Source organism: Octopus sinensis, linkage group LG26 (genome assembly GCF_006345805.1).
Source record: "Octopus sinensis linkage group LG26, ASM634580v1, whole genome shotgun sequence".
NCBI lineage: Eukaryota > Metazoa > Mollusca > Cephalopoda > Octopoda > Octopodidae > Octopus > Octopus sinensis.
In genome coordinates this window covers 17,255,069-17,268,361 of record NC_043022.1, presented here as the reverse complement: position 1 = coordinate 17,268,361, position 13,293 = coordinate 17,255,069, and the positions used below count along the sequence as shown (strand labels likewise).

The window sequence follows — 13,293 nt, the reverse complement described above, 5'->3', positions numbered from 1 at the left end:
GTAATCCCTAATATCAGTACAAATCCATTTTATCCTAAAAGATTGGGATTTGGGATTTGACTAAATTATATGATGTGGATGATCGGAGCAGTGGTGGAGGTAAATGTGGGATGATTTGGGCTTGCAAAATAACTCTGTCACTATTCTGCCTCTAGAAAACTTAACTTTGAAAAACTAGACGTAAATTTTATGTTTGACTTAAAGCCATAGTTTTTAGCAAAACAGTCACAGAAATGCAAGAAGTCTATTAAACTATCCTGTGATCCTTCCCAGACAAAAAAGACATCATCAATGAACCATAACCAAATTATTAGTTCATGACCACGAAGGGATTTGAATGTCTTCAGTAACTGTGTCTTGAATTTGGGTCTATTATTTTAAATACCTGTATGAAATATGTCTCAGAAAATAATTTAAACATTACACATGCATGCACACACACATACACACACACATGCATTCACACACTCACACACACACTCACACATCGCTCTATACTGATGCAGACTGAAAAGGCAGAACTGTGAAGTCATGACAAAGATATTCTAGTATTAGTCTGGGTAGACCCAACCCACATTATCTACCCAAGTATCACTTCCTTGTGGGTATGTAGATGCGTGTGTGTGTGTGTATACACAAGGTCTGATCAATAAGTATCCAGAATATTGCCATAGCAACGAAGCTAAAGCATGGAAAGTGAAGCCAGTTGGCATGGATTGACTTTGAACTCTGCTGTGTGTGGGTACTAAGTTTTAACATTGTAGCTCACATCTGCTGTTTACAGCAGTGCTTGGAAGGAAGGTGTGTAGCGTGTGATCATCACATCAACTATGACAGAAAAAGCTGTCATAGCGATACCTGCTCAGAGGCCTATGCAAGGTTGCAGAAGGTGTATGGAGAGGGGTGTATGAGCCGTACACAAGTGTCTGTCTGAGTGGTTCAGACATTTCCAAGATGGCCAAAAATATGTTAATATTGATGAACAACCAGAAGAACTGAGAAAATCATGGCAGCTGTGAGGGGAAATTGTCGAATCACCATCCTTATCAGAGGATGTGCAGATTAATTACGGTTCAGTTCAGTCCATTATCCCTGAAGATTTGGGTATGAGATGCATGTCTGCCAAGTTTGTGCCAAAACTGCTTTCAGCTGACCAAAAGGATTAGTGGAGGGGAGGTGCAATGACGTTCTTGGGCAGAATCTTTGCGTCGACGAGGAACACCTGACAAGCTTGTTCAGGACAACTTTCGGGCCGGGACCTATGAACAATCACCACAGATCCCTGGCCTGGCAGTGCTATCGATAAGCATTACCTATTCGGGAAAAGCTATACCAGCATGGTTTGAGACAAACCGGACCGAATTGCCCGAGATGCGGTCAAGGCGACGAAACCATTCTGCATGCACACATGCAGTGTCCAACCATTTCGGACCTGTGGACTTATGCCAAACAGCTGCTGTCCCGTGTGGGACGAGTCCACCTGTTGGTCGAGTCTATTATGGCTATTGCTCCGCCACCTTCCCTCAACCGGGAAGGCAAGGCAGTCTTCATCGGACTGGTGGCCATGGTGAAAGAATGTGTGTGGTGGACTCAAGCGAAAGGATTAGAGACAAACACTTACCTCTCTGGCCAATCGCTCATCAACTTTTTCAAGTACCACTTCAAAAGGAAGGTGAGAATGGAGAAGCAGGTTTTGTCTCATGAAAGTTTTTAAAAAAAGTGGGTGAATGTAGCAAAGATGATGCATGTGATTGACAAAACCACTTTGACAATTGGTATTGGTTTGTTTATGTTCCCCTAACTTAGCAGAGAGGAACTGATAGAATAAGGACCAGGCTTTAAATAATAAGATGGGGTCGATTCGTTCAACTAAAATTCCCCCAAAACAGTGCCCCAGCATGGCTGCAATTTAATGACTGAAACAAGTAAAGGCTAAAAGACATGTGTGTGTGTGTGTGTGTGCACGTGCATATGTGTGTATATGCACATCTGCATGTGTATATATGTGTGTGTGTATGTGTCTATATAAGTACATGTTTGTGTGTGTGTATGTTTGTGTATAGGCATGCATATATGCATACATACATATACACAAAAATATATGCATGTACACACAGCATAGTAGTAGTAGCAGTAGCAGCAGCAGCAGTAGTAGTAGTAATAGTAGTAGTAATAGCAGTAGTAGTAAGTACTATATGCTGCAATAGTCTGCATGACTGACAGCAAATCTTTTGAAAGTTTGAAAATAAAAAAGAAACTGAAAAACAAACAAAAACTCAAAAAAAAGGGACATTTTTTTTCTTTTAATCAAAAATATTTTATAATTTTAAACGGGTGGAAGACCCATTATAATGAAATTAATCTTTAGATGAAACACATTGAAGAGAAGGGTTTATTTAAGGGTTTAGAAAAATATGCTTGGTGGCTGCGTTGAAGAGATAATGTCTGAAGAGGAGAGATTGTTGTGATTACAGAGGAAAGGGGATACTTTGGGAAACGGAGAAGAAAACAGATTGGGGGCGGGGACAGCCGGGTGATGTAGGCAAGAGGGACAGCCAAGGGAATTTAGACAGGCAAAAAGGGGTACTCGAAGAAGGGAATTTAGATATACAGAAAGGGATACGGAGACAGATGAGGAAGGAATTTTAGATAGAAAAGAGGATACCTGGTTGGATGAGAAATAGACTTTAGATACACAAAGAGGGATGGGCGAGGAAGGAAATTTAGAAGTACAGAGAGGGATGTTCATGTAGGTGGATTGGAGAATTTAATATCAGCCAGGGTGGAGGGGGAGAATCTGTGGGTAAAAGGTCACAGAATTTGATTAGTCTGACAAGACGGAAGGTGTGGATTTGGGGACAGAACTGCATGGTGTAGATGTGGGAGTGGAATGTTTTGGCAGTGAACACACCAACAGCTTTTATGTCAGTCACAGGGGGGGGGGGTCGATGGAAGGGACTAGCAGACTGATATATGGTAATGACTGCCTGTTAGAAGAGAGAAGAAGAAGATATTATTCCTGCCTGCTGCTAATGGACTTGTCACACACTGGAATGCAAAGAACTTCCATGGAACATCCTCTAAACCAGTGCTGTACAACATTTTCCAAAAGAGGGTCCAGGAAATTCACAAGAAAATTTTCATGCAACAACAAATAGGAATTTATTGTTAATTGCATAACGGGAGAAATTTTTTGTTAGCAAATTAACCCTAACCCTTTAAAGCAGTGGGTCTCAGCCCTTTTTTTTACCTATGGACCCCTTTGATTCCTATGTTACTAGGATGGACGCTCATACCCTTTCCATGTTCAACCAAATCCTACAAAAAAATTGTTCAAATATTTTAAATATTTTACGCATTGTCAAAGTCTGAAATATTCCCCTGTAGCCATGCTGGAGCACTGTTTTTAATTGAACAAATCAACCCCAGGACTTATTTTTTAGGCCCAGCACTTATTCTATCAGTCTATTTTGCTGAGCCGCTAGGTTACAGGGATGTAAACACACCAACACTGATTGTCAAACAGCGATGGGGAAACAAACACAGACTCAAAGACACACATACATAAATATATATAAATATATATATATATGACAGGCTTCTTTCAGTTTCCATCTACCAAATTCACTCACAAGGCTTTGGTCAGCCCAAGGCTATAGTAGAAGACACTGGCCCAATGTGCCACAGCCATGTCTGCCCCTATCCACAAAGCCCCGCCTGTGCCTGCAGATAAATTTTAACAACAAAATCTTTCGTGGACCCCCAAAGGGCCCATAAGAATCCCAGCTGAGAACCCTTGCATTAGAGAGGGGAAAACACATAGCAATCATTCAAAGCCTTGTAAAGACTTAATTCCAATCAAAATCTTCTTCTCGCCAACTCTTTGACCTGGTCACTGACGCAATGCCATCGCATCCCATACATTCATGAATTAGATATGTCTTTGTTGGACTGTGGCCATGCTGGAGTACTACTTTGAAGGATTTCAGTCTACTGCAGTAAATTATTTTTGAAGTATGGCACTTATTCTATCAGTTTATTTTGCCAAACTGTTAAGTTATAGAGATGTCAACAAACCAACACAGGTTGTCAAGCAATAGTGGGGGACAAACACACACACACATCCTTTATCTTTTATTTCTTTCACTCATTGTATTGTGGCCATGCTGGGGTACCACTCTGAAGGGTTTTACTCAAACAAATCAGCATGTGATGGGCTTCTTTCAGTTTCCAAATTCACTCACAATGTTTTTATCTGCCTGGGTCTATAGAAGAGACTTGCCCAATTTGTCACACAGTGGGACTGAACCTGGAACCGTGTGGTTGGGAAGTAAACTGCTTACCACACGACTATGCCTGTCCCTATATAAATATTATTATCATCATTTAACGTCCATTTTCCATGCGTTGGACGCTTTGACAGAAGCTGACCAACTGAAGATCTGCCATGGCTCCCTGTCTGTTTTGGCATGGCTTCTACAGCTGGATGCCTTTCCTAATGCCAACCACTTCATAGTGTGTATTGGATGCCTTTATGCAGCACCGGCATAGGTGCTTTTATGTGGTACCAGCACCCAGGAGCTGTTATTGTCATTGTTGACAAACACAGACACAAAGACACACACACACACACATAATACATACATACATATATATATATATATATATATATATATATATATATATATATATATATATATATATATATACATATATATATATATATATATATATATATATGTACTTATATATATATATATATATATTATATATATATTTATATTATATTGAGGGTACTACTATTCGTAGATAAGATTTTATCCTCAATTGTTAATTTATATTATATATATATATATATATATATATATCATCATCATTTAACGTCCGCTTTCCATGCTAGCATGGGTTGGACGGTTCAACTGGGGTCTGGGGAGCCCGAAGGCTGCACCAGGCCAGTCAGATCTGGCAGTGTTTCTACAGCTGGATGCCCTTCCTAACGCCAACCACTCCGAGAGTGTAGTGGGTGATTTTATGTGCCACCGACACAGGTGCCAGACGAGGCTGGCGAACGGCCACGCTCGGATGGTGTTTTTTATGTGCCACCGACACAGGTGCCAGACGAGGCTGGCAGACGGCCACACTTGGATGGTGTTTTTATGTGCCACCGACACAGGTGCCAGATGAGGCTGGCGAACGGCCACGACGGATGGTGTTTGTTACGTGCCCACAGCACGGAGGCCAGTCGATGCGGTACTGGCTACGGCCACGTTCGGATGGTTTTCTTGTGTGCCACCAGCACTGGTACCACAAAGATACAAATTCCATTGATGTTCATCTATTTTGATTTGGTTTGATTTTGATTTTGATTTTGATTTTGATTTTCACTTGCCTCAACAGGTCTTCACAAATTATATATATATAGTCTACAAAATCCACTGACAAGACTTTGGTCGGCCTGAGGCTACAGTAGAAGACACTTGCCCAAGGTGCCACACAGTGGGACTGAACCTAGAGCCATGTGGTTGGTAAGCAAGCTTCTAACCACATGTATGTATGTATGTGCATGGTGTGTGTGTGTGTGTGTTTGTGTGTGTGTATGTAATAATTAAATTATGTATCATGCACTTAATTGTGTATTGCTTTCTGTGTGTGATCCCCTGGGCCATGGAAAACTTACTTTGCCTGAAACCAGGCCATGGAGTAAAAAGAGAAAAAAGTGGGGACCACATCCCAGTGTCTCAAGAAGAAAGGGCAGAGACACGTGTGTCCAAGGTGCACCACTGTATCTTAAACGGTGATGGAAGGGTCATGAAATGAACAGCTTTGATCATAGGTCTGGAGAGTCCGGGTTGACCTGGGGTTAAACAACAACACCTCTCATCTATCAACATTACTGATTGCCGTAATGAATGATCAGATGAAGCAGCAGCAGCAGTCATAGGAAAAAGATAATCGGTTGCAACAAGGAACGGCAGCAGCGGTGGTTGCAATGCAAGGGACTGCAACACCAACGAGTGCAGCATCGTCGGTAACAACAACATCCCTGACAGGTAGACAACATTTAATTGCTGTGACATCATCATCATCAGAAACAGCAACACTATCATCATCATCATCGTCATCACTGTCATTATCACCCTCGCCATCATCATCATCATCATTATCGCCATGACCACCACTACCACCCTCATCATCATCATCATCGTCATTGATAACAACAGCGACTGTAAGAGTGAAGCTAAGGTAATCCTCGTGTCCAGGCGACGAAAATCCAAGAAGCAACCAGCTGATAGATTGTTTTTAAAATAATGTTGAAATATTTTTTATGCGAGAAGCATTTTTTGTCTTTTAATCTTTCGCTCCTGCCCACTTAGTCGGGCCGCAACTTTTTTCGGACACCCGCCAAAAAATGTTGCCATCAACATTTAATACGATAAACATTTTACTAATTCTTCGGAACAGACTTTTTGACATTTTAAAAATTCTGCAGTTAATAAGGGGCTTATTATTTATCACCTGGTCGTGTTGCTATGTCATCGGGGTCAACTGTGCCTTAGTTTTCTTCTTTTTTTTTCTTTTTAGGGTTGCTAAAATAAAATACCAGTCAAGTACTGGGGTCGTTCTAATCGATTAACCCCTTCCCTTCAAAATTACTGTCCCTGTAATTAAATCAGAAACTATTATTTAAAACCTTTTTGTGTTAAATTTCGTTTAACTCAGGGGCTCTCAACTTATTTTACCCCACGGACCCCCTTTGATTAATATTTTGCTCAGATGGACCCTCATAACCATTCCATGTTTAAAAATCCTTTAATTTTTATAATTAAGTATTATTAGGAACTGTATTTTAAAAAAATTGCTAAAATTGTTTCTGTGTATTTTAGACGTATAACTAATTTGTTGTACGAGAATTTTATCAACAAAACCTTATATAGACCCCACCCAGGATCCTGGTGGGTCCTGGATGAGACCCACTGGGCCCAGCAATAAATAGCATCGACGAAGAATGAAAGAAATAAAGACTGGATGAGATATGTGGGATCACAGGAGACGACGATTAAGGGGTTGTTTTCTGGGTGTGAAAAACTGGTCGGGGTTGATGGAAAACAGCCGCGGAAGACGATGTGAAAATGTCGTTGTTTCTTTGTCTCTCTTTTTTTTTGTTTCACTTTTTATCTTTTAAAGGTTTCCCATGAGAAACTTGAAACTGAGAGCCAGCAGTAGCAGGGTCGACGTCGTCCATATCTTGTACAACAACAACAACAAGGAATAGTAGCAGCAGCAGCAACAACAGTGGTAGTAGCAACAGCAGCAGTAGCAGCAACAGCAGTAGTAGTACTAGTAGTAGTAGCAGCAGTAGCCGTAGTAGCAGTAGTCGCGATCTTGGCAGCAAGATAATGACAACATCAACAGCAATGTCGGAGAACCTGCTGCAGAACCAGTACGAATCGGTTTTCGTTTTGGCAAACGAAGGTTTGGAAGCCTTCTACACATATTTAGAAACGAACAATATTCCTTTATTCCTGAGCGACGAGGAAGAGAAATATTTCCAAGATCAGGGAAGTATCTCAGCCAGTGAACGACTACAGTTCATCTTAAAAACCAGTCGAATTCATCAATGGACAGGTCAGTCTGGAATTAAGCTTCAAGCTCAAATTGGTGGCGTTGATGTCGACGAGGGTGCTGGCGATGGTGATGGCGATGTTAGGGTGTCTCAACTTATAGGCGATGGAAATAGAGTTGGAGATAGTAGCGATGGACAGGTTCGGGACAAGCAGACGGAAGACAAAGAGGCTGGCGACGACGGTGATGCGGTGGTACCCCAATCGAATTCAAGCAGCGATGACAAGCAAGAAGATACGACGGATAGCCGTTTCAATCCGTACGCATTTGTGCCAGGTTCCAGTCCGCATCGGATACCCCCAACGTTGCCCAAGACTGAAGTTTGTGTGTTGTTTCAGCCACCCCTATTTGACTCTTTGCCCCACATTCACGATGTCATCTTAGATACCATTCGCCAAGCCAGATTCTCTATCAAAATCTCCATGTTCCTTTTCACTGACATCTTCATATATAACGCCCTGTGTGAGGCAGCATCGAATGCCCTGGTCACGGTCGATATACTCCTGGACGCCACACAGGTATGTACTCTGCTCACACCATGTATAAAATACGAGCGAGAAAGAACATGATCACCTTGCGTATATTATATATATATATATATATATATAAATATATATACATATACATACATACACACCACACCCCATTCACACTTCACTGTGCATTCATGTCTGGTGTTCAACCCGAGACAGGAAGCACCGACAAAATTGCCTAATTACCTAACTACAGTACCTCTGTGTGTGATTGTGCGTGTGTGTGTGTGTGTAGAATCAGGCATCCTATTCAGGCATGTATCGAGCGCTTACATGTTTTTGAACGTAAAAAATTGTCAAGTCTTTATATATGTTTGTGCATGTGTGTGTGTGTTATATCCTTACATACACACACACATACATAGGTAGATGTGTGTTACTAAAACACTTTTGTCTGAAAGTGTTTATATAAAACATACACATAAATGTATACATGCAGTATATATATATAATGTATGTATACACACGTACTCGCAGATAACTGCGCATAGCCATCCCGTACAACCCTAACATTTTCATAAATTCTTGCTTATATTATTATTCAAAAGATAAAAATAAAGAAAATAATTTTGGCGATTCCTTACAAGAAGACTAGATCGGGGTTAAATTTCGTTTCAGCTTAGGATGTGTTCCTCACTTTGGACATGCCTCATTCATTCAATACTTATGAATGAAATGTCGATATATAGGAAATGAGAAAGAATATTTTACTACAAACCATATTTAGGATTAAGATTAACATTTAGACGGTTAATATATTAAAATAAATCTTTCGGCCATATAATTGTAATAAATTATTGTTTTCGAAACAAGAATATGTGCTAATTACTATGTCACACTTTGTGTAATCAATACCAACAGATTTATAAACACGATCTGAGAGAGATGTAATATTTATATAAACATTTCTGATAGTTTCTTTTAAAGTCTTGCTTCAAATTGTGGCGTGTTTAATTTTACTAATGAAATTTAGGTTAGATTAAATTTAACAAAAATCCGAAGAAAAGGAACACGAAACGAAACGAGTTTCATCTTGTCTTTCACTGCAACTACTATCGCGAACATTGTGGCCAGCTTTATTAGCTTGGGAATTTTCACTTTCATTTAGGTTTCTCTCCTTCTCTTCCTTTAATAAAATTATTTTTATATCTTGGTTAAAGGCAAACATTTCATATTTCTAGATGGTTTTCAACGGAAATTCACTCGCTTTTTTAACGTTTCGTGGGTGGGGCATGGTTGGGTCATATAACTGTGCGTGCGCGTGTGTGTATGTATGTGTGTATATATATATATATATATATATATATATTATATATATATATATATATATAATATATATATATATATATATGCATGTATGTGTATGTATCTATGTATATGTATGGATATGATATACATACAAACGTGTATACATCACCAAACCTGTACGTACATATTACATATATATATTTATATATGTAATATGTATAGACTAGACACACACACACACACACACACACGTACGCACGCATATATCGTTATTTTCATCATCGTTGTTTAACGTCGTTTTCCCCTTGCTGGCATGGGTTGGATGTCATGAGAGGAGCTAACAAACCAGAGGACTGGGCCAAGTGCCAATATTTTCTTCTGTATGGTTTCCATACGTGGATGCCCTTCTTAATGCCAACCTCTTCATAGAGTGTACTGGGTCCTTTTTACGTGGCACCAGCAGTCCCTGAGTAACTCACAAGACAAGGCCATGCAATTGAAGTTGGGAGTAGGGTGTTGAGATATACAGGATCAGATATCTTCCAGGGGATGAGATACAATTGTTTTATTGATTTTTTAGCAGAAAAGTATTGGTATGGGCGTTGGTCCTCACAGAGGCACCCGTGCCAGTGGCATGTGAAAAGCACCTGTTGAGTGATGGGCCACATCAAGGTAACGTGGCTGATGCCTGTGTTGCATAACTGGTACCCATGCCAGTGGCAAGTAAGATGCACCTTTCAAGTGTTGGGCCTCATGGAGGCAATGACAAATGACCAAGACCTTTGGCAATATGCTGACCCATCAAGATAAGCGAAATCATAGTCATAGCAGACACTGGAGTCATTCCACTGGCACGTAAGGGCATCCAGCTGTAGAAACCATGCCAAATCAGAGTGGAGTCTGTTGTGTCCCTCAGCTTACCAGCCCTGGTCAAACCATCCAACCCATGTCAGCATGGACAACAGACATTAAATGATGATGATGATGAATATATAACAGTAGGTTGCATTGGTATTATTTTACTTATACCACAAAAATATTGACTCATCAGGTTTACGTATAAAATCCATTTCCTGGATGAACTTTTATTTACAAGAATAAACTACATACATACAAACCAGCCCTAAACTCCTCACAGAGTAATGATGACTAAACTGTTCATTCGTGCCAGCTTCCATTGCTCATCTCATGAAGCTTTCTAGCTTCATTTCTTTCCAGTCGCCTCAAGTCCTCTCCATCCAAGGCCCCATTTCTCTCTTCTACACAGCAGTGATAGTAGCTCCCTGAAATGTTTCCCACCCTTTCTTACTCTGGCTGCTACATCATCAGAGCAACCACTTCTTCAGGTACGTATTGTCCCCCAGGTAACAAAGCCTATCAACTACTTCTAATGAACTCTCTGGGCTTTTAAGGGAATCGATTTTCAGTGGGTTTGTAGGACACACTGATCCAGTGCAACTATCACAGACAAGCTGACCTTCTCTGTCTGCCTGTCATTCCACTAGGTCCTTTGTGTGCCCATGGTTTATATTGGGTAACCATCATCATCATCATCGTTTAACATCAGTTTTCCATGTTGGCATGGGATGGACAATTTGGCAAGAAGCTGGCAAGCTGGAGAGTTGCACCTGGTCCCTTTGGCTGTTTTGGCATGGTTTCTATGTCTGGATGCCCTTCCTAACACCAACCTTTTTATAGAGTGTACTGGGTGCTTTTTATGTGACACCGGCAGTGGAGCTTTTTAAGTGGCACTTGGCACAGGTACTCTTTACATGGCACCAGCATCAATGGGGTCATTAATTAACCTGCAAGACAAAGACCTCTCAGCTGAGAGAAGGAACTGAACAAAGTGGGTGTGTACCAGCTGAGAGGTTAGAGGATAACAGAGGGACAGAGATAGTCATCTTATGGGAGAGGAGATAGTTTGACTATCTCAGTAGGACGAGGAAGGTGAGAGAGAATTAGAGAGAAAGATAGTGAAACAATCAGAGAGAGAGAGAGAGAGACGGTGTTGGAAATGTCCTGTTTAGAGTTTATATGAACTTTTCAAGCAAGATGATTCCCCTGAAGATAGCAAGGGTCCTGTCGTCTTTCTAATTTGCTAAAATTTTGTGTCTTTGCTCAGTTGACATGGAGGCTTCTTGATTTTAGGTTTAGCTTCCCTCCTTTGGATTTCTTCTCTAATTGCACTCTAGCTTCAGCCATGAGAATCAAATGATCAGAATATAGGGGTTGCCATGTGCAGCCAGTCCTAAGCTCCTTTTTCATGGCTTGTAGGATTCTGATGATTAGGAGGGAACCAAACACTGACCCTTGATGGACTCCTACCTTCAATTTAAATCTGTGATCCTCAACCATTTTTTAACCTATGAACTCCTTTGATTCCTATTTTAGTCTACTCAGTCCCCATAACTATTCGAGGTGTATAAAGGAAAATTCTACTGTTTTCTTATAATTAAAAATTATAATTATATAATTATAATTAAACATTATAATTAAACTTTATTAGGAATTATATAAAAAATTAAAATATTTTGTGTATTCCTTTACTTTTATTTTCTTTTACTTGTTTCAGTCATTCGACTGCGGCCATGCTGGAGCACCGCCTTTAGTCAAACAAATTGACCCCAGGACTTATTCTTTGTAAGCCTAGTACTTATTCTATCGGTCTCTTTTGCCGAACCATTAAGTTACAGGGGACGTAAACACACCAGCATCGGTTGTGAAGCGATGGTGGTGGAGACAAACACATACACACACACACACATATATGACGGGCTTCTTTCAGTTTCTATCTGCCAAATCTACTCACAAAGCTTTGACCAGTCCAAGGCTGTAGTAGAAGAACCCAGAACCATGTGGTTGGGAAGCAAGTTGCTTACCACACAGCCACTCTTGCACTTGTAGAATTAGAAGCACTTTATTGCACATAAATTTCAACCACAAAACCTTATTTGGACCCCAAGGGTCCTAGGGATTCTGGTTGAGAGCTGCTCATCGAAATTCATCACCGAAGCTGTTGTTGACTCTTATTCTACTTCCTGCAGCTTTGACCAGTATGGCCACTATGGCCTTCACTACCCATTTGTTGATAGTTTCGTTAGTGACCAACAGATTACTGGACATTGTGCCCTGTCAAATGCCAGACACAAATACCTATTTCTATATCTTTATTACCCACAAGGGGCTAAACACAGAGGGGACAAACAAGGACAGACATAGGTATTAAGTCGATTACATCGACCCCAGTGCGTAACTGGTACTTTATTTATCGAACCCGAGAAGATGAAAGGCAAAGTCGACCCCGGCGGAATTTGAACTCAGAACGTAACGACAGGCGAAATACCGCTACGTATTTCGCCCGGCGTGCTAACGATTCTGCCAGCTCGCCGCCTAATACCATCCACTTTTCCAAACTTGCATGGGTCAGGCAAAATTTATTGAGACAGATTTTTTTTCTATAGCTGGATGCTCTCTCTGTTGCCAACACTCACCAGTTCCCAAATGAGTTGATATTTCTCCCAAGTCCTTTTAACAGTATTTTTTTTTTACAAGAAAACTGTAAACAAATGACACTACTTGTATGATGATGATGTTTGATGACAGTTGAGAGGTGATGTCAAGACAGGAAGGCATGAAAACACACACACACACGTATATATGTGTGCCCACACAAACATACACACGTGTGTGTGTGTGTCTATATTTAGTAGTATAACCAAATACATCTCAAAATGACTTTTCGTCAAGATCCCTTAACTAATGCAGCCAGACATTGGGGTGCCACTCTAGACATTTTCATAGTCACTAAGGTCTTGTTGGAAAACCAATGAAATTGTTTTTCCGTTGTTGTTAAACTTCGTCATGGCAACAGAGGCTGAGCTGAGTC

General features: G+C 40.5%; 1 protein-coding gene across 1 annotated transcript in view; it reads left to right on the top strand.

Annotated features, from left to right (window-relative positions):
- The first annotated feature begins 2,126 nt into the window (after positions 1–2,126).
- The window catches only part of LOC115224853 (protein FAM83G-like), a 12,693-nt gene continuing 1,526 nt past the window's right edge, over positions 2,127–13,293 (top strand). The window contains exons 1-2 of the mRNA XM_029795800.2: positions 2,127–2,162; positions 7,356–8,141. Of these exons, the coding sequence (XP_029651660.1) occupies positions 7,398–8,141 (744 nt within the window). The 5' untranslated portion in view covers positions 2,127–2,162; positions 7,356–7,397. The remainder of the gene's footprint in view (positions 2,163–7,355; positions 8,142–13,293) is intronic.